General features: G+C 59.4%; 1 protein-coding gene across 4 annotated transcripts in view; it reads right to left on the reverse strand.

The window, feature by feature from the left end:
• Positions 1–4,239, reverse strand: part of KIFC3 (kinesin family member C3) — a 28,664-nt gene extending 24,425 nt beyond the window's left edge. For 3 of the 4 annotated variants that reach the window (XM_056137130.1, XM_056137129.1, XM_056137128.1), the window contains exons 1-2: positions 4,032–4,239; positions 1,169–1,314 (exon numbers count right to left, since the gene is read on the reverse strand). In XM_056137130.1, the coding sequence (XP_055993105.1) occupies positions 1,169–1,314; positions 4,032–4,197 (312 nt within the window). In that variant the 5' untranslated portion in view covers positions 4,198–4,239. Of the gene's footprint in view, positions 1–1,168; positions 1,315–4,031 lie in introns of those variants that run through there. The other variant, XM_056137131.1, reaches the window with a different exon arrangement.
• Between the last annotated feature and the right edge of the window lie 16,658 nt (positions 4,240–20,897).

Raw genomic sequence — 20,897 nt, forward strand, 5'->3', positions numbered from 1 at the left:
CCGATACCTGTGACCCTTCAACCCCTCCTGTCCGATCCCTTTCCTTCCCAGGACACCCTTCAGAGCCGTGACGAAGGTGCAGAGCCAGCGCTCTCCTGAGCGGACGCCAACCCACAGTATGAGCGCAGCGATCTGTTGGGGCTCCCTGGATTCCCAGAGAACGCGGGGGACCAGGTGGGATCTGGCGGGGAAGCCTGAGCAGAGTACCACGCGGCCGTTCGAGGTGACGAGATGGTTCTCGTCCACGGCCACGCGCGTGGGGGACCCCCCCAACCCCCCCCCCCGCCAATTTACTGTCCATCAGGAGGGACAGAGGCTAAAAATAAACTGTCAACACCATGAAGTGGGGTGGGAAGGGCCAGGATCTACCCCTCTCTGAGCTCTCTCACAGATGGGTTCCCCCCAGGGGGCTTGCCACACCTGCTCTGTGAGCTCTCTACCACGTCTCAGATTTCCCAGCTGAGACCACCGGCTCACTCTGTGGCCTTCAGCCAGCTCCCGGGCCTCTCTGAGTCCAGAGAACTTGGATGGGACAGTCACTGTCCCAAGAGGCGTCAGGACGGCGAGCAGTGAGGTGGGAGATGGGACATGGGGGGCCCCCAGCCTGCCTGGCCCAAAGCCTGCGGTCAGCGGATCGTGGCTGAGACCCCTTCCACCGTTCTCCATCCACCACCCAACAGAGGCCCAGAGGAGCGGCGGTCTTGATGACTTCCGAAAATCACCTGGGATTTTTTTCAAGGCCCCAAAAGTTCTGCCTGGCCGGCCTTGGATTTGCGCTGAGAGGCGCAGTGCAGGAAGGCGAGGGTGGCGTGGGCCCGTGGGGGACGCGCCACGGCTGCCCTGAAACCGGTCTGGATTTTGCCTCCCGGTGAGAGCCCCGGTCTCACGGGACGGCCCGGGCGCGGCAGGCACCTGTCATCTCCCGGGAGATCCCCGCCCCGATAACTTAATAAAGCAAATTGCTCCATCCACTGCGACAAGCTCCCGGGGGCCCAGTGGAGCAATTCTGCTCCGGGGAGCTTGGCAAAGAGGCGTGAGGCAGGGCCCCGGTTCTCTGCGCAACTTCCGCCCCCTGGGGAAGTCCGTGGGGGACACTAGGCTAATGGGGTGCGGGGGAGAGGGGGAGGGCGGGCCAAGCCCTCGAGTTCCGGGAGGCCCTGGTGCTTACCTGCACGGTCAGGTAGAGTCTGTGGGGGCTCCCGGAGCCGGCCCAGTCCACGCTGAGGGCCCGGCAGTGGGCAAGGGCTGGGCGAGCTGCCCCTCGGGGCCCCGAGTCTTCGTCCCCGCCGCTAGCCGAGGTGTCCTTTCCACGCCCTGTCCCGGGAAGAGAGACAGGTGTGACCCCTAAGCCAGGCCCCCACATGCCTGCTTTCTGCGGAGGGGAGGCCCGCAGGCCTGGCCCCTGAACCCCCAAACACAGACACACAGGCCGGGCTTCCTCCTTACCCCAAGACTCTCTTTCTAAGGCACTGACACTCAGCCAGGGGGCTCCCCTCCGTCCAGCGTTTATTTTGGGGGGAAACCGCTAATGTGCTGGTGAGTTCCCGCGACAGACAGACAGCAGCAACCGCACCCCACTGGCCGGCACTAATCTTCAGAGGCGCTGCACCCCATCTCCATTACCCTGCCTGCCTCTAGGTGGCAATTTCTCCCCGGCCCTGGCCCTCATGGCCTCACCGTCAGCACAGGCTCAAGTGTCGGGCCCTGAGACAACACAGAGCACTGAGGGGCTGAGCACAGACTCCCCTGCCCACCCCCCACCCCCGCCCTGAGAGCAGGGATGACCCTCACGGGGCCAGCTGCAGGGCTGCTGCCCAAGGAGGTATGATGTCCTGAGTGCCCGCTGCGGCCCGAGCTCTTCTGGAACCTCGACCCTCAGTTTCCTGGTCCATGAAATGGGACTGTGGAGCCAAGCTCACAGGGCCATGTGGAGGGGACACACACGAGCTGCTCACGCGGGGCCAGCACTCAGGAAGTGGCCGCTGACCCCACCCGCTGTCCTCAGCTCTGGGCCGGCCCTCAGACAGGGGCGGCCGACCCAGACAGACAGCAACACGCCTGGGCTTCCCAAGGGCCACGACTCCAGCTGCAAGTGCTCCCTCTTCCTCTTAGCTCCTTTGCAGACAACAGGAAGCAAGGGGGGGGGTAAGGGGGGAGGGCAGAGGGGGCCCTGGGGGCACCCAGCCGGCTGAGGCCTCTTCATAGCAGACCCGGCACTCACTACTCCACCCTGAGGATTTCATCCGGCCTATACCTCACAGGTCACAGGTGGATAAAAATCGGGGGTGGGGTGGGGGGCAGAGCAGAGAGATGGCCCAGCTGTCTGAACGATCATCCCTGGTAGCCCATACAGCCCCCAGAGACTGCCAGGAGTGATTCCTGAGCACAGAGCTCGGAGTAAGCCCCGAGCACTGCTGGGTGTGGCCCCCAAACAAAAACAAACCAATCAAACAACAATCCTCAAGTCCCCAAAAACAAAAAAACAGAGAAATGTGGTCCTCTGACTCCCAAAACAAACACAAACAAACAAACAAACTAGAGTTCTATAGTCCTCATAATTCTTATCCAACAGACACCCGCCCCCCCCCCCCAGACTGGGAGGCGCTATCTCCCAAGTCCATTGACAGGGCCCCCGACGGGGGAGGGGGGGGCGCGGGGGTTAAGGCGCTTGCCTTGCCCTCAGCTGACCCCAATTCAAGCCCTGGCGACCCCCTATGGTTCCCCCGCACCATCAGGAGTGTCCCTGACAGCCCTTATGGGGCCCCAAGCCCCCACCTCCAAATAATAAAACAATCAGTCAGTGACAAGCTGGTGGGAGATTTCAGTTTTACAAAGAGATACGTTTTTGCTTCTTTTCTTTGGTTTTGTTAACCAGGAAAGCAACAGCCATTCATACTAAACCTGTCACCCTTAGAACAACAACGGGGCGGGGGGGGGGGGGGGGGCAGAGAACACCTACCAGAGCAGCCACTCCACCTCCCCCTTCCAGAAAACCAGGGTGATGGGACCCCAAAGTCCAAGCTTTTTTCTGGAGGCACCCGGGGTCGGAATCCAGCCAGTCTCTTAGGGAGACCTGAAGGTGACAGGGGTTGGGATGCGGAGAGGCAGCACCGGCTGGGAGGTGGGGGGGGGGGGCCAACAGGAGATGCCAGAGTCCCCTCTGCGCCTCCGCGTGTCCCCTACAGGCGCTGGGAGCTGACAGCACCCCCCCTCCCCCAGGGTGTCTGCCAGTGCTGACAGCCCAGTCTAAGCCCTTCCACTCAGTTCGGAAGGTAGGTCGGGAGTAGCAGAGATCACTTGGTGCCCCAGACCTCCCAGGACCTGCCCACGGGGAGCTGGGGCACAGCCTTGGGCAGTTGGACGCGGGGACACTGCAGTCCTCACACTCGTGGCCTCCGGAGGCATCAGGGGACATGACCCAGAAAGGAGAGCCTGGAGTTGACAGCTCTGGGGAGCAGCCCAGCCCAGCCTTGGGACTCCCTCACCGGCCCTCCACTGCCCACCTGCCGCCGGCGGACTCGGGGCGCCCCAGAAGCCGCCCTGGCACCCAAACTCCCTCCAGCCCGCGCGCCCTGGGAGCCTCGGGTCCACGCCTCCAGGGCCACCGCGGCAGCCAGCGACGGCCCGGCGGTGGCCCGGCGGTGGCCAGGCCGGTCGCGGGCCGCCGGCTGGGCTGGCCGGGGCGGCCACTCCACCTACCTGGCTTACGGGACGGGGGGCGCGGGGGACCCCGGTGGCGGCGGCGCGCGGGGGTTGCCCGAGAGAGCGCGCGCGCGCGCGGGGGGACGCAGCCGCGCGGGCCGGGCGCTCGCGTCTCCTCTCCGGGGCGCGCGGCAGGGGCTCCCCCACCGCCCGAGCTGGACGCCCGGCCCCCTGGCCCTGCCGTCCACGCCCCCCACGCGCGCCCTGTAATTACCTGACAGCGCCCGGCCGGCCGAGCCTAGGCACCCGCGCGCAAGCCGGGTCTCGGGGCGGGCACGGGGCGGCAGGAAGGCAGCGCGCGGGGAGGCATTTTAAAAATGCGGACTCACCAGTTCTCAACCTCCCCGGGCCGTTGTGTGGGAAAGGGCGGGCAGCCGGGCCGGCTGGGGCGGGGCGAGCCATGCCCGGCGCGGGCTCCCCGGCCCGGCCCACTGTCCACAGGCCGCGCAGCGAGGGCGTGGCTCCCAGGGTCCACGTCCTGCGCGACGGCACCATGGCCCGGGGCGCAGCAGCTCCGTCGTTGGGGCGCCGGGCAGCCTGCGGAGAGATCAGAGGGGGCGGGGAGGGGAGAGCCAGGTGAGATGGACCCGCGCGCCCAGACCCCAAGCCCACCTCCTGGAAGGGTCCGCAGCGACTGGCCACCCCGTCGGTCCCCAGTTACACGAAGTATTAGTCCCCGGTGCAATGACACAGACGGGTGGACATGGGGTCTGGAGAGGAGAATGGGCAGGGGGTCGTGGGGGGCGGGGGGTGGGCGGGTGTGGAGGGGTTTGGGGTCAGGTTGGCGGCGCTCCTGCTGAGACTCACACTTTTGGGCATTCCTAGGTTCACCCCGGTTTCACCCTTGGCTCCCTGGCACCAGGCTTGGGAGAACACAGCTCATTCCTCTCCTGCCTCATTTCCCAGGGTTTATTCCAGCAGAGGGCAGAGGGCTGCAGACAGGTGTTGTACCGGGTGTAGACCCAACCATCCCAGCCTCAGGGGGCATCAGACCGGGTCCCAGAAGCTGGGTGGAGGCATCTCTGAACGCCATCCCAAGATCACCTGGCTCCCAGCACTCAGGCACGGTGAGCCTCGGCCCTCAGACCCAGGCTCCTCTGCGCCTGCCAGGGGCTCAGAATATTAACATTTGACCCCGAGGGGCCTGGACCCTGCCTGGGACGCGCGTTAGCTGCCTGCCCGGTCACCCTCCGGAAGGTCAGCTCGTTCAGGGATTCGACTCGCCTCCACGGAGTTGGCAACGTGGCGGGCCCCCTGCTGGGCGCTGCCAGCCAAGGAGCGGCTCGTTCTTTATTTAATCACTATTTATCCAGCGCCCTGCTGTGTGCCAGTCACGTGTCAGGGGTCCTCTTTGATCATCAGAATTGTGGTCTCAGAGAGAGAGCTCTGTGCTGGGCGAGAAACGCTCTCATCCTCGGCCTTCCAATGAGGACAGGAGGTACGCCAGGTGGTGTGGGGGTTGGGGGTCTGGGGGATGGGGCGAGCTCTGCTTGGAAAACCCTCTAGGTAGGTCCCTGCGGAATGGAGCAAATGCACAGAGCAAACTCCAAACAAGCACTTCCCGAGACTTTATTGAGCGCGTACTGCGTGCCAGGCAGCCTAGGGGGCGTTTAAGGTGACCAAGCTTCCGTCCCAGACGCAGACTCTGAACAGTGGTGCCTTTGACAGAAGTCGGCTCAGAGGCAGTGGGGAGTTGGTTCCTGCCTTAAAATGGACTTGGAGGAACCGGGAGTGTGTGTGTGTGTGTGTGTGTGTGTGTGTGTGTGTGTGTGTGTCGTGCCTTGCACAAGCCAAGCTCTGGGTTCAATCCCCAGCACCCACTGCTTATTGTACCCTTTCTTGGTACCGTCAGATGTGCCCCCCCACACACACACAAAATAAAGAAAAATAAGGTAGAATGGAGTTGGATGCACCGAGGGCCGTCCTCACAGTGCTCCCTGGGCTGCAGACCCGTGTTTCCCGGCCCCTCTGCTCTCTCGAATCTTCTTGACACCCAGCCTGCAGCTGCAGCACCCTCCACAGCGCCCTCCACTGTGGTCCCCAGGCCAGCTCTGCCCTGGCTGGCTCGGGTGACCGGCCCGAGAGCAACTGCTGGGAGTGAAGCTGGAGAGCGGGGGAGGGGGAGGGAGCCTCCAGGCTGGAGGCCAAAGGTCATTGACAGCACAGGTGAGGATGCAATCACCAAAGGTCAGAGAAGAGGGAGCAGGAGGCAGGTTGGGGTGGGAAAGTCCACCTTAGCTAGGCTGGTCAGTGACCCCAGAGAGAGAAGTCAGCCCCAGAAGAAAGCAGGAAGAAAGTGTGTGTGTGTGTGTGTGTGTGTGTGTGTGTGTGTGTGTGTGTGTGTCTAGGGATGTTTTCTCTTTAAAGAGAAAGTCGGACCTTGGAAGGACCAAGGCGGGCGGGGGAAGGGGGGGCAGTGGAAGCTAGTCACTTCCTTCCCTTTGGGGAAGTCAGGCCAGGACGGGGAGGAAGGGCTGTGGTTTCTAGAAAATTCGCCATCTGCCGATGCTGGGTGGGCCAAGGGGCAGCAGAGAGGACAAGGGCAGGGATGGGCGGCCTAAGACAGGTTGGCACAGCTGAGCCCTGGGACAGAGCCAGGCTCCTGGCTTGCAGTTTGGCCTCTGCCTTCCCCGGCCGGCCGGGAGAAAGAGGTCTTGGAGAGAGAAGAGGCAGGGCTGTGGGCGGAAGGCCGGGCGGAGGCTGATCCCCTATGCGGGAGGAAACCCACGGGATGCCCACATGGCGCTGAAAGGCATCAGGGGGCGGCTACACACCCCCTTGGGCACCAGAGCCCGGCACATCACCCAGCCGCAGGAGCGCTGCCCACTGAGCGAGTCGGGAAGCCACAGGAGAGGGCCCAGGCCTGCCCTGGGCTCTGGAGGAGTCAGAAGGGTAGGGAACCGGGGGAGGCAGCCAGGAAGATAACAAGGAAGAAAGAGGAAGGGCGTGTGCGAGATCCCGAAAGAGGAAAAAGCAGCTCAGTTTAGCAACCGGAGGGCATGAAGGTCAAAAGTAACAAGGACAGTCCGAAGCCCAGGCGTGAAGGGTCAGGATGCCAAAGCCAGCCAGAGGCAGGGGCAGGGCCTTCTCCCAGCCTCCTGGGTCTGCCACACCAAGAGTGGGCACAGACCCCCCCACGGCTGTGCAGTTACCAAGCGGCTGGCCTCTCTGGGCCTCATCTTCTCCCTCTATAAAATGGGAGCAGCTCCACCAAAGGAGCAGACAGGGAGAGTCACCTGTATAGGAAGCGCTCCCAGGAGTGGATCCTACAAAGAACCACCCCCCACACTCACACACACACACAAACACACACATACCACCAGCACCATCCTCTGCCTCTCCAGTGGAAGGTGAAGATTGAGGGGTTGGTGCAGGAAGGGGGGACTGGCTAGGGGCCAGCATGCCTCCTGCCCCCTGCAATAACAAGAAACTCCACAACTGCCCACAGAGGGCTCCCTGGGTGAGTGGGCAGAAGGTGTGTGTATGTGTAGGGGGTGCCCCTGGGAGGGATCCCGACTGGGTGCTCCCCTGCTGAGACTGACACTTTCTGGGACTTCCAGGGTCACTGGGTTTAACCCCCTGCTCCCCGGAGCACATCCCCATGCGGCCCTGACATGCTGCAGAGGCAGGCCGTTGGGTGGCTGCATTCCTTGCAGATGACTCTCCAGGCCAAGGACATGGGGAATGCACTGGACAAGGAGGGGTGCCCCGCCCCCTCTCTGGAACAGTGAGAAAGCCAGGAAAGGGGAAAGCCCCCCACCCCAACACACACACACACACACACACACACACACACAACCACCACCACCTTGCGACAGATGTGCCTGCGCCAGTGGGAGAGGCGGCAAAAAAAATGCACTCCAGATTTGAAACACAGGCTTCCTCTGCAAAATCTTCCAGGCCCTTCTTTGGCTGCGCCGGAGTTGTTCTGCGCTAACTCACCACCGGGGCTGCTGCGGAGGGCGGCCGCGGGGCTCACCCGCCCAGCTGGGACCCCACCCCCACGCCGGCCCCCGGGCTGCAGCTGTCAGCGGCGGCGGCTTGCCAACGGCGGCGGTCCCGGCGCGCGTGGGCCTGGGCCTTTCCCCGCCCCCCCACGACCCCACCTCGTTTAGGCTGGCGGTTCACCCCAACGCCGGCCCGCGAGGGGACAGCCAACAGCCGGGGGGGGGGGGGGGGGGAGAGGGGGGCCAGACTGGAGCGTGGAGCGAGGCTGCAACTGCAACCAGGCGGGGACCCCCCTGCATGGGGAGGGGGCGGCGCAGGGCCGGCAGGCAGCGGTCGGGCAGATGAAAGGGGGTCTCAGGGCTGATCCCCCTGCCCGGAGGAGGGGGGGGCAGGACGAGCTCCGCCCCACCCCCGCCCCCGCCCCCCATGCACGCCCATCTCGGGGCCAGATGTTTTCGGCTGGCGCTGGAGGGCGCGGAGGGTGGAGGCGTCCACGGGGCGCCCCCCCTCCCCCTCCCCCGGCCCGCCCGGCCGACGGACCCCCCGGACTCACCGGCCTGGCGGAGGCAGGGTCCCCGCGTCGCCGCGGCGCTCGGGGCTCGGCCCGGCCCGGCCCGCCGGCGGGAGGCAGCTCCCCGCCACCCGCTGCCGGCTCGGCCCGCCCCGCGCCCGCCCCTCCCGCACACTTTCCACAGGAAATGATGAACTCGGGCCGCGGCGCGTTTCCATAGCGACAGCCCAGGCGAGGGGCGCGCGCGCGCGCACGGGCGCTCACGCGCACCATCCGGGCGCGCACGCGCTCGCGGGACCCCCCCCCCCACGCCCCGCACCCCATCCCCCAGGTCCCTATCCTGCCCGGTCTCGCGGGGTCCCGCTGCCGCCCCGCACACGTGCGCGCCCCCGCCCCCCACCGGCGCCCCCCGGCCCGCGCGCCTCCCCACCCGGGAGCCGCAGCCCCGCCGACCGCGCGCCCGCACGCGCCTCTCACCCGCGCCCCGAGCCACGGTTCCAGCCCCGGCTGCACAATGAAGACGCGCCGCTGCACAAGGCACGCCCCGCACGGCCCCCGCGCGCGGCGCTCCGCACGGAGGGCCCCTCGCACCTGGTTTCCTTCCCGTGCTCCTACCTGCTGGGGCCCCGAGACTCCTGCCCTGCACCCCCACCCCCATGTCCCGTTACCCAAATTTTTCCTATGGACCCTCCCCCCCCCCCCCCCCCCGCTACCCGCTAGAATATCCTGGGGAGCCCCAGGGAGCTTCATGGCCCTGGTTGAGAAACACTGGTGTAGGACCCCGTCGTCTCCTTCGTCCCCTTCGTCCCCCCCCCCCCCCCCCGTGCCCTTGTGCAGGGGATCCTAGGCTGTCACCTCTTCTCTCGGCGTCTAGCAGCCCCACGCTTCATGCCCCTCCTGGTAAGCTCCCTGCGACCCCTCCTTAGCCCGCACACAGGCACCTTCCCAGGGTACCTGTTCTTCCACACTGTTCTCAGGAGCTCTGCTGGGAACCTCCCTTGTGCCCAGCCCAGCCCAGCAAACGAACCTTTCCCTGGTGGTGGTGGTGGTGGTTCGGGAGGGGGAGGGGTTTGGGGTGATCGAGGGTAACAGTTCTGGAGACTCAGGGAATCAAGGCACCCAGTGCACCCCCTCACCCACTGCCCAGTCTTTCCCCACCCCTCCAGTCCCTTCCAAGCCCTCCTCCCAGACGCCCCTGTGGAGTCCTGGAGGAGGCCAGGGAGCCAGCCAAGGAGGGACAGCTGACCGGAGGAGCCACTCTGTTCTTTGTCTAGCAAACAGAGGCGGCATTTTACTCCAGTCAGCAGCCCTGGCCCCTCCAGGGCGCGGAAGGAGGAGAAAGAAGCTCCTGCCACAGCCCAGTACTGTTGATGGACCGTCCGATAATCCCAGGAGGACGGAGGATGGGGTGCACTGCCCCTTCCTGCTTGGCAGGGCTGCCCAGAGCAGCAAGGCGGCTGGCAGGGTTCTGGGCCTTCACCAGAGACCCAGCCAAGACGCTGGACCTTAGATGGTCCTGGGTGCCAGACAGGGGGTTATAATCCCCTACGGGAAGCTGCATTCCTTTCCCCCTTTTTTTGGGGGGGGGTCGGGAGGGGGGTGCACACCTATCAGTGCTCAGGAATTACTCCTGGCTCTGAGTTCAAGGATCAATCCCCGTGGTGCCCAAGGGACCATATGGGATGCTGGGGGTTGAACTTGGGTTGGCTTATGCAAGGCAAACGCTCGGCCTGCTGTGCTATCGCTTCTGCCCCAGAGTTTTCTCTTCTAATGAAGATGTCCAGTGAAGGCCCATGGACGGTTAATGGACCTCTCCTTGAGAGGCTCCCAGAGAGCTAGAAGTTTCCCAGGCTTGGGACAGACAGCTATGATTTTAGGGTTCCCTTCTCTGAATTCCCTCCCCCTGCCCTGCTGACATTGGCGGTGGGGGGCAGGGGAGGGCACCCAGGTTGGGAGAGGGTGACGGGGGCTCTAGATTCCCTACGAGTCTGTTCCTCTGTGACTCCTTCTTATTTCCCGCCAGGGTTAGTGTCCGGCCGCCGGGCCTGCTGCGTTGATATGAACTGCAGGTTCCTTCCGACATAGCCAGAGCCAAGTTTTATAATTAAGAATAACATTTGTTGTTCTTCCTCGCCGATGACAAAAGTGATAGATGTCATTGTAACCATAATCCCACCCACTAGATTTAAAAGCTGCCAACATTTTAACCACAGCCTCCCCCCCCACACCCCATGCATATAATAGCTATCATTTATTCCCTCCTCACACTGTGCCAGGCACTGCCTAAGCCTTTTGTAAACGAGATCCTATTTAACCGGACACCCCCAGGAGGAAGGAGGGATCCCAGGGGTGACAGCGGAGGCACAAAACCCATGCACTGGCCCAAGCGAAGAGCACTATCCCGTGAGTCTCCTGCAAATGTTTATTTCTATCAGGGTTCCCCCAAAAAGGGCCAGCATGCGCTCCAGGGGGCGCTGGAATGATGGGGGGAACAGTCTGCATTCTCTGGATTCTCTGGGTTCCCTGAAAGAAAGTGATTTCCAGGGAGCTGCTGAGTCATTTTCTTTCTGAAAAGGGGGAAGTATGTCAAATCAGACTGAGAATCAGGGACTTGGATCAAAGGACTAGTGCTAGCACGGGGAGAAAATTGAGGCTGTCAGAAGAGGCGGTTTAAGAATCGTAGCAAAGCTTTGACTTAAAGTATAAACAACGAATTGCTTCTCAGGGCCAGAGTAACAGTACAGCAGGGAGGGCATTTGCCTTGCACATGGCCGACCCGGGTTCGATCCCGGGCATCCATATGGTTCCCTGAGCCCGCCAGGATTAATTTCTGAGTGTAGAGCTGGGAAAAACTCCTGAGCATGGCTGGGTATAAAAACTAAAAAGCCAAAAAAAAAAAATTGCTTTTTCCCAGCTGTTGGAATTTAGTTTGGGCAGGTTCCATGTCAGTGAGTTCAAGGTCGTTTCTATTCCAGAAACTTCCCTGGAGGCTGATGTGGGAGCTGCCAACACAGCCCTGGCTACAGGAAGGTGCTTTTGGACAAAAACCTGGCCACTCCATGCTCAGTTAGAAGTCAGGGGCTCAGCCTCGGGCTGGGACTTCCAGGACCCCTCCGGTAACACCTGGCTGCCAGGAAGACCAGGCTCCCCTCCCCCCCCAGGCAACCCCACACCCGGATAGGCAACGCCCACCCAGACTGGCACCCCCACACCCAGACAGGCACCCCCACACCCAGACAGGCACCCCCACACCCAGACTGGCATTGCCACCCCGAGGTTGGCTCCTTGTGTCCAAAGAGCCTGAAGCCACTTATTCTCAGACTTCTAACCCAGGTATCAAAGACACTGAGGAGGGGGGTGGGGGGGTGGGGGGGTAGACTAAAGACTAAAGAAAAGAGAGGGAGGGAGGGGGGGGGGAGGGAGATCTGCCCAGAGGGAATCAAGAAAGAGGAATCAAAAGGCGGATTGTTCTTGAAGTGATTCTCATAGTAGCTCAAATAAAAAGAGCAGGTCAATGGGATGGGCTGAGCTCCCGGGGAGGGTCCCCTTTCCCAAAGGGTTTCTGAGCCTCAGGCCCACCTTGCTGAGCTCCTGGTCAAAGGGCCGCTCTCCAACCCCCTCCTCACTTCTGCTTCTGCCCACCTTTACCTGGCCTACCTGGCCAGACCCTGCTTGTCCCTCAAATCCTTCAAGCTTAGAGGTCATTTTCCTGGGTCCACCCAGTGCCTCACTGCTGCCCATGGGACCACTATGCCCTAGTTCCCCTCCATAGGTGCTGCCCTCTACGCACACACACACACACACACACACACACACACACACCATTGCTTAGACCTCCTGTCTACGCAGGGCCCTTATTATTATTAACTTTTTTAAATTTTTGAGCCACACCCAATGATGCTCAGGGGTTACTCCAGGCTCTGCACTCAGGGATCACTCCTTGTGGTACTTGGAGGACCATGTGGGATGCCGAGGATTGAACCCAGGTCAACCTTGTGCAAGGCAAGCACCCTTCCCACTATATTATCTCTCCGGCCCAAGGGCTCACATATCTTTTGACTGAATAAACAGATCATATGTAATTCAGAGAGGTAGAACAGGGTGCCTTAAGTAGATCCCAAAAGACCTTTTTCCTGCAGGGATCAGTGAGGATTCCTACCCAGAAGAAGGAGGAGGGGGAGTCTTGAGCTTGAATTCAGTGTAAATGAATAGGGTGCCTGAGGGCCGACCTGGGTTCGATCTCTGGCACCCCCTAAGATTCTCCAAGCCTGCCTGGGTGCAAAGAGAAGGAGGAGGAGGAGGAGGAGGAGGAGGAGGAGAAGAAGAAATAAGTCAGCAACTGAAAACTGTGCCCCTAGGAGTGAACCCCTCACAATTTGTAGCAACCTTTTCTTGTTTTCTGAGGTTTGGGAATAGTCAGGAGGGGGTCAGAGGAGAGATAGTATAGTGGGGAGGGCACTTGCCTTGCATGTGGCTGACCCAGGTTCCATCCCCAGCATCCTCTATGGTCCCCTGAGCCTGCCAGGAGTGATCCCTGAACATAGAGCCAGGAGAAAGACCCGAGCACCAAGTACCGCTGGGTGTGGCCTCGAAACCAAAAGCAAAGAACAGCCAGGAGCTCAGTCAGCTATGAAACCATCGGAACTTAATTAACAACTGGGTGGGGTTGGGTTGGGGGGGGGCAGAGGGGGAGCCTTGCAGTGCCCAGGGCTTCCTCCTGACTCTTTGTTTACGGATGGCTCCCGATGGTGTTCAGAGGACCACAGGCAGTGCTGGGCATAGAATTTGGGCTGACCACGTGGAAGGTGTTCCTCTGTATTATCTCACTGGTCCCCTAAGCACTATTCTGAATCCTTATCTACCACCACCCCCCCCCCCCCCCACAGAGAGAGCATCACACACCCGCCAGGACGCTGGGTGGGAAGGGCAGGTGGGAGTCACCCCCTAGGTGCAGGGTTTAGCTGCAGAGAAGCCACAGCCCTCCTGCTCTCGGGGCCCCTCAGCCCTGCACACTGTCAGGAAGTCGAGAAGCCTCTCTCCTCAGCCCGCATGCAGGGGTGAGGTCTTGGACTGTGCTCAAGAGATACTTGGACAGGGGCTGAAGCGATAATACAGTGGGTAGGGCACTTTCCCTGCGCACAGCTGGCTGGGTTTGGTCCCTGGCATCCCTGAGCACCGCCTGGAGTGATTTCTGAGTGCATGGCCAGGAGTGACCACTAAACTCTGCTGGGTGTGACCCCCACCCCTGCCAAAAAAAAAAAAAGACATTTAAAAAAAAGAGACATTTGCCTTTTCAGCAATTCTGATTGTAGGTGGGGGAGGGGGAAAATTCTAAACAATAATGGTGCATCTTTTGTCGAAATAATGAATGTAATCAATGTAGAGAAGAGTTAAGTAGAAATCATCTGCCTCACAGGCATTGGGAGGGGTGGGAGGGGGGTATATTGGGGTTCTTGATGGTGAAAAATGAGTACTGGTGAAGGGAGAGGTGTTTGATCATTGTGTGACCCAGACTTAAACCTGAAAGCTTAGTAACTTTTCCCACAGTGATTCAGTAAATAAATATAAGAAGAAAAAATAAATAAATAAAATTATGAAAAAAAAGGTAAGGTGGAGTTCATGCCCAATTCGATCAGCTAATCAGTGGCTGAATAAATAGCAGTACTCCTACATTAAAAAAAAAGAGAGAGAGACATTTGGACAAATGCTTCTTTTCTTGTCTTCCTCCCTTCAGACTTGGTTCCCTGCCTCTATGCCCAGGACACCTTCTCTTAACGCTCCTCTTAACGGGGAAACACATCTCCCCTTTCCAAAGCTCTCCAGGGAACAAGGAGAGCATGACCCCTAATAAGCCCACCCTGCACCCTGCTTTCCAATCCCTAGACAGACAGAGAGAGGGAAAGGGAGACAGAGAGAGAGAGAGAGAGAGAGAGAGAGAGACAGACAGACAGACAGATAGAGAGACAGACAGACAGAGAGACAGAGAGACAGACAGACAGAGACAGAGAGAGACAGACACAGACACAGAGAGACAGACACAGACACAGAGAGACAGACACAGACACAGAGAGACAGAGAGCAAGGGCTCTGTAGAGTTCTGGGCAGAGCTGGCAGCGGGGGCGACCTCTGACCACCTGGCAGAGGATTTGGCCAAGATGCCTCATTCCTCCTGGCCCTCCTGCGTGGGAAGCAAACAGAGAGTTTCCTGCCCCCCACCCCCACCCCAGCCCTTATCACTTCTTGCAGTCTGAAAAATGAAAGGAATGCAAACACCGGGGAAGAGCATGCATTTAAGTACCAGGTAATAAAAAGATTTAGCAACAGGGCCTGGGAGGTGAGTCGACAGCCCCTCCTCCCTCTGACTCACTTTTTCCCATAGATCCAGAAGCTTCTGAGCAACTTTACCACCCCTACCCCCACCCCCACCCCCTTCACTTCTTGGTCCTAAATGATTCTCTCTCCTTATTCCAAGCCAGGGCATGCATTCTTTGTATTAGGCCTACTTGTTTTCAAGTTCCCTGTACATGTCTTTGTTTGCTACAAATTCTACCTGATGTTTCTTTTTATTTGTTTTCTTTTTTTTTTTTGGAGGGGGTGCATGTTTGGGCGGTTCCAGCTGTGCTCAGGGACTATTCCTGGCTCTGCATTCCGGGATCACTTCTGGAGAGCTCAGGGGACCAATAGAGTGCCTGGGATTGAACCTGGGTTGATCACGGGCAAGATAAGAGCTCTACCCACTGCACTATCTCTTTGGCCCCTGAAGTCTTTCTTTTTTTCTTTTTTTTTTCTTTTTGGGTCACACCTGGCGATGCACAGGGGCTACTCCTGGCTCTGCACTCAAGAATTACTACTGGCGGTACTGGGGGACCATATGGGATGCTGGGAATCGAACCCAGGTCGGTCACGTGCAAGGCAAATGCCCTGCCCGCTGGGCTATTGCTCCAGCCCCCTGAAGTCTTTCTTTCTTTCTTTTTTTTTTCTTTTTGGGTCACACCTGGCGATGCACAGGGGTTACTCCTGGCTCTGCACTCAGGAGTTACTCCTGGCGGTGCCCAGGGAACCATATGGGATGCTGGGAATCGAAACCCGGTCGGCCATGTGCAAGGCAAACGCCCTACCCGCTGTGCTATCTCTCCAGCCCCCTGAAGTCTTTCTTTTTAAACCTTTTTTTTTTCCCTTCACAAAAGTAACTAAAACCAAGAGAGAAAAAAAGGGCCCCCAAATCCTACCCTTAACCCAGATTGGTTTCTGCCCATTTAAATAGATGTACTGTATCTCACCACATAATCATTGTTTCCTGCTTTTTCTTTTTTCCAGTATGCCAGCAAACTTTGGGCCGTGGCTGAGGAGAGAAGCACCCCAGAATGTCGCAACCCACTTTGGGGCCAAAATGTGTCATTAACTCCCTGAGGAGGTCAGTGATCTGGGTGTTTCTGAGATTAGTACAGGACAATGGTCAAGATTGGGCTTAGAGGTTAGATGACCGTGGTGTGGACCCTGACTCAGTCACTTTCTCTGTGCCTCAGTTTCCTCCTGTGATATCTGAAGGAAAGCTGAGCCCAGCCTTGTGAGTTGTTGTGGAGAATAATTCGGAGCAGGAAGCACCCGGAGTCCCACAAACCTTCGTACTATGAAGGTGGGGTACAAGGAAAGGGGACCATCCTACTCTGCCTCTTCTCTGTCTCTGTCTGTCTGTCTGTCTCCCTCTCCCTCTCTCTCTCTTGTTTTTGGCAACATAATGTCTGCAGCCCACTTTGGCGTTACTCCTGGTTCTGCGCTCAGGGGTCACTCCTGGCGATGATCAGGGGACCATAAGGGATGCCAGGGATCGAACCTGGGTCGGCCACATGCAAGGAGAGTGCCCTTCCCACTGTACTATCTCTATGGTCCCTCTGCCTCTGCTCATTCATCCATGGACCCCAGAGAAGCCTGTTCCAAGCTCCACTTTCTCAAAGACCTGCTCCCTTCTGAACTGCAAGCCCGGATGGAGGTTGAGGCACAGATGCCCCATCCAGCCGGAGGGGTACCAGGACCTGGGTGGGGATGACACTCAGCCAACAACGGTTCTACATGGCTGCAGACCGTGGTGGTGCAGGGCGATCCCTGACATCCGCCTGGGGTCCCTCTGTGAGCTCCCACCCTGCCACTTCCTAAGAGAGCTGGCTGGCAGCATCCCTGCACACAGCCCCATATCCCTGGGAAGGGGGTGCGGGGGGGGGTCCGAGGGGAGAGGGGGCGCTGCAGAGTCCCAGCTCTCTCTGCACAGAGGCTGAGCGTTCTTTCCTGCACGTTCCAGGAAATGCTCTGCCAGATTGCCAACACAAGAGCGGCACGGAATTTACACTTTCCACAGCGCTGGCAGCTGGAGCGAGTGGGACAGCCCTCTCACACTCATTTACAGCTTCCCTCTCAGAGCAGGAATTCTCACCCCAGCTGTGCCCTGAGAGGCAGGAGACAGATGCCCGCAGCTACCAGCGATGGCTGTCGGGAGGGGAGAGACTGGTGCCTGGGCCTCGGCTCTGTCCGCCGGGAGCCCTGAGTCCGCCTTCAGCCCCCAGACACCTTCCCCGGGGGTAGAGTGGAGGGTGTCCCAGAGCGCCCCACACCCTGGAAGGTTCTGGCTGGGCAGCCGTTGGCATGACTGACGTTAGGTTTGTGGGACAGCAGCCTGGTACTTCATTCTGTCCATCACCAGTGCTAGAAGGACAGTCTGTCCAGAGCGCCGAGTGGTTCCATGGGGGCCAGGGGCTGGCGGGTGGCAGGAAACACACAGCACTCTTGGGAACTACAGCCAGCCTCTGCCTTCCTGCCAGGCTGCCCTCAAACTAACTGCAGAGCCCCCTGGCACCCCGGAGCTCAGGGCAGCTCCTCCCCACCCACCCCTCCCCCTTCCTCCCTCCCTCCTGACCCTCCTGGGGGTGGCCCTTGTTTGCAAACAGCCAGGGGAAGTTTTGACATGGTTGCTTCTCCAGCCTCCCACGGCAATGAGCTTAGTCATCCAGACAAGCCTCAACCTCGCTCCCGACACCGACACCGCCACCCTCCAGGTGATGAGATGAGCCCGGGAGAACATTCTGTCAGTGGCTTTTATCTGTCATCTTCAGGGGGCGGGGTGCGACGGACCTTGGCAGGGCCCAGCAGGCCAAGGAGATAATTTTGTCAAATTCCATCCATCCTGACCCTGGTGCTACACCCCGGGCTACCCCTGCCCACTGCATTTCACAGCAAGCAGTGAATGGGTGTGTGTGGGGTAAGCCACAAGTTCTTTTCACAGATGGGGAGACTGAGGCACCAGGGCCCATGGGGGCTAGAAGGGGGCCTGTGACTGAGTGGGGGTTACGGTGCCGAGAGAGCTTGGGGCTGAGGAAAGTGGGTGCTTCAGGGAGGGGCTGACTTTCTGATTTCTGGGAGATCTTCCCAGCTCTCCCATCCCCACCTGGGCCTCGTGCCCTTTGTGGGGTATGAGGGAGCGAGGGGACCAATGACCCATGGTCGGGGTGACTGTCGCTCTGGAAGACTCCTGGAGGCTGGGTCCAGTCCTGCACAGGGCTTCTCTCCACTGCTTCCAGACATTTCGCAAGTGAATGTTAGCCAGAAACCAAACCAAAACAAATATCGGAAAACAGCAGGGGGTGGGGAGTGGTTTCCAGGTGCCTGGAGGAGGCGGCAGGAGAAGTGGGGAGTGACCGCTAATGGGTTTCTTTCTCAGGTGACCAAATGTTCTAAAATTAGATTATGGTGATGGTTGCACAATTCTGTAAATACACCAAAACCACTGAATAGTATGTGCTTTAAATCATGGATTTTATGGAATGTTAATTATACTTCAGTAGAGATGTTTAATGGAGAGAGAGGGAAGAAAGAGATGGAGGGAGGGAAGGAAGAAGGAAGGAAGAAAGGAGGAAGGAAGGAAGAAAGAAGGAGGAAGGAAGAAGGAAGGAAGGAGGAAGGAAGAAAGGAAGGAAGGAGGGAGGAAGGAAAGAAGGAAGAAAGGAAGGAAGGAGGGAGGAAGGAAAGAAGGAAGGACTTATTTTTGCTTTTTGGGTCATACCCGGCGATGCACAGGGGCTACTCCTAGCTCTGCACTCAGAAATTACTCCTGGCGGTGCTCAGGGGACCATATGGAATGCTGGGAATCGAACTCGGGTCGGTCACTTGCAAGGCAAACGCCCTACCCGCTGTGCTATTGCTCCAGCCCCAAGGAAGGAAGAAGAAAGGAAGGAGGAAGGGAGGAAGGAAGGAAAAGGGCAGGAAAGGAAAGGAAAGGAAGAGGGGAGGAAGGGAGAGAAGAGAGATGGAGAGGTGGGGGGGTGGTGGGTGTGCCCAGACTAGCCCCTGACCCCCAGTCATCCCCCGACACCTGCATCCCTGCTTCCAAGCTTGGAAGACATCCAAGGGGCAAGTGAAGGCTCCAGCTTCCCGCCGAGAAGAGCAAGTGGAGGTGGACAGCACCAGGGGATTCACACTTATCCCCACACCCCCGGAGTCCCACTGAGCAACGGTGAGGACATGGCCAGACCCAGCCCCCCAGAGCGAAGATGTGACTTGAGGGCCAGGTTCTGGGGACCCACCATGAGGGGCAGAGCTGGCCAGTGAAGACCAGAGCTCTGCATGAGGGAGGGATGTTGGAAGCCCACCCCCAGAAGGGCCCATCTACATCCCTGAATGCAAGCCCCCTGCTCACAGGTGCTCCGTGGACCACTCCCCACAGGCTTCTCGTGGCTTGTTCTTGCCTCTTCTCGGCACCGCCACCATGTGGGGGCCCCCAGTCCAGGGAAGGGAGAAGGAAAATGTCCCTTCTCTCTTGGCCAAGGTCACATATAGCTCCAGGGTGGCAGGCCTGCCGACCGGAGCCCAAACCTTTTCAAGCAGGGGTCAGGCCTAAGGGCTGGGTGCTGGCCTTGCACACGGCTGACCTGGGTTTGATCCCCGGCACCCCACCTGGTCCCCCGAGCACCGCCAGGAGTGATCCCTGAATGCAGAGCCAGGAGTAACCCTGGAGCATGGCTGGGTGTCGCCCCCAAACCAAACCCAAACCAAACCAAGTGTGTGTGTGTGTGTGTGTGTGTGTGGGCGGGGGGTGTCTAACAGGAACCTGCCGATGCTTTGCCAAGACCGTGGTGGAGGATTTTCACCCAGCAGCCGCGATCAATAACGGCGCTGTGTTTTCTGATAACACCCACCCGGACTCCACCTGCCAAGCTCATAAACAAGCACTGTAAATCTGCGGCTTCAACTCACCTGCTCGGGTTTCAGCTCTGAGGCCCTCTGCCAGCAGCCAGCCCAGCTGCTGGCCTGGAGAGGAAGCGCAGAGCGCCAGGCCAAGAATCTGCCGGGCCCCTCCAGCCTCCGCAGGGGGCCCCGAGCTGGGTAGCTGGTAGGAACAGAGTAACCACCCGTCCTCCCCGGCGACTCAGGCCACGCACGGCTCCAGATGCCAGCCAGCAGTTTCTGCTTCTCCGCATGTGAAGTCGCTAGTCGCGCCCCCCAGTCCTTGAGGAGGGCACCGAGGTCCCCCCGGAAGGTCACTCTGCAGGCAGGTGGCCGAGTCGGGGTCTGGTGCCCCATCGGCGGTCATGGGCCCTGTGGGAAGGGCGTCCACGGAGGGCAGGCGGGACGCTGTAGGCAGCATGAGGGTTGGGGAGGGGGGAGGGGAGTGTGGGAGCAGAGCAGAGACAGGCAGAAACAAGGGCGGTTTCAGAGCTGGAGAGATAGGACAGCGGGTGAGGCACTCGCTGTCTTGCACGTGGTTTGATCCCTGGCACCCCACGTTGGTCCCCCAAGCCCACCAGGAGCGACTCCTGAGCTCAGAGCCAGGAGTATGTCCTGAGCACTCATAGGTATCCCTGCCCCACCTCACCCCTACCTCCCACAATAAATAAATAAATAAATAAATAAATAAATAAATAACAGGAGGCTGTTTTCTCAGAAGCAGAGCAGCCAAGAACTGGTGGTCACCCTGTGGGTATGTGAGACTTTGGAGAAGCTGGGAGAAACAAGGCACCCCGTGCCCACTTGTCCATTCATTCATTCTTGGGCCTCAAACATTGACTTTGGCAGTGTTGGAGTCAGGAGGACTTCCTGGAGGAGAGGCATCACACCACAGGAGAGGTTGCACTGTCTCAAGCTCTCCCAGGGGCAAGTTAGGAAGAGACTCCAGGGGCCTGTTGCTTCAGCCATTAGCCCCAGAGTGGCCAGGGGTGGCCAGGGAGGCCTCCTTCACCTGAGAAATGGCTCACGGCAGAAACTCCAGACCCTGGCCAAGAGGTTTTCTTTCTTTCTTTTTTTTTTTTTTTTGTGCCACACCTGGTGATCTGGTGATGCTCAGGGGTTACTCCTGGTTCTGCACTCAGGAATCACTCCTGGCAGTATTTGGGGGACTATATGGGATGCCGGGGATTGAACCCTGGGCTCTCCATGTGTGAGGCAAATGCCCTCCCCACTGTGCCACGGCTCCGCCCCCAGGCAGGAATTTGTAGATGTGAACTTTCACCCTGCAGTTCCCAGCACCCCTCTGCTCATAATCTCTCCCAGCCTGTGAAAGCTAATTGTCCCCTTGTTTCTGGAAGGCTGGTGAAAGTGCAAGGGTCAGCTGTTTATCTCACGCCTGGGCAGGGGGCGGTCCCAGGACTGCGAAGGACCTTGACCATGGTCTGCTGTCTGCAGAGTTTTAGACATATAAAGAAACAACAATGGCAGATGCAACCCTGAGCGAATCCTCTGGGATTTAGTGACC

Source organism: Sorex fumeus, unplaced genomic scaffold (genome assembly GCF_029834395.1).
Source record: "Sorex fumeus unplaced genomic scaffold, SorFum_2.1 ptg000122l, whole genome shotgun sequence".
Taxonomy (NCBI): Eukaryota; Metazoa; Chordata; class Mammalia; order Eulipotyphla; family Soricidae; genus Sorex; species Sorex fumeus.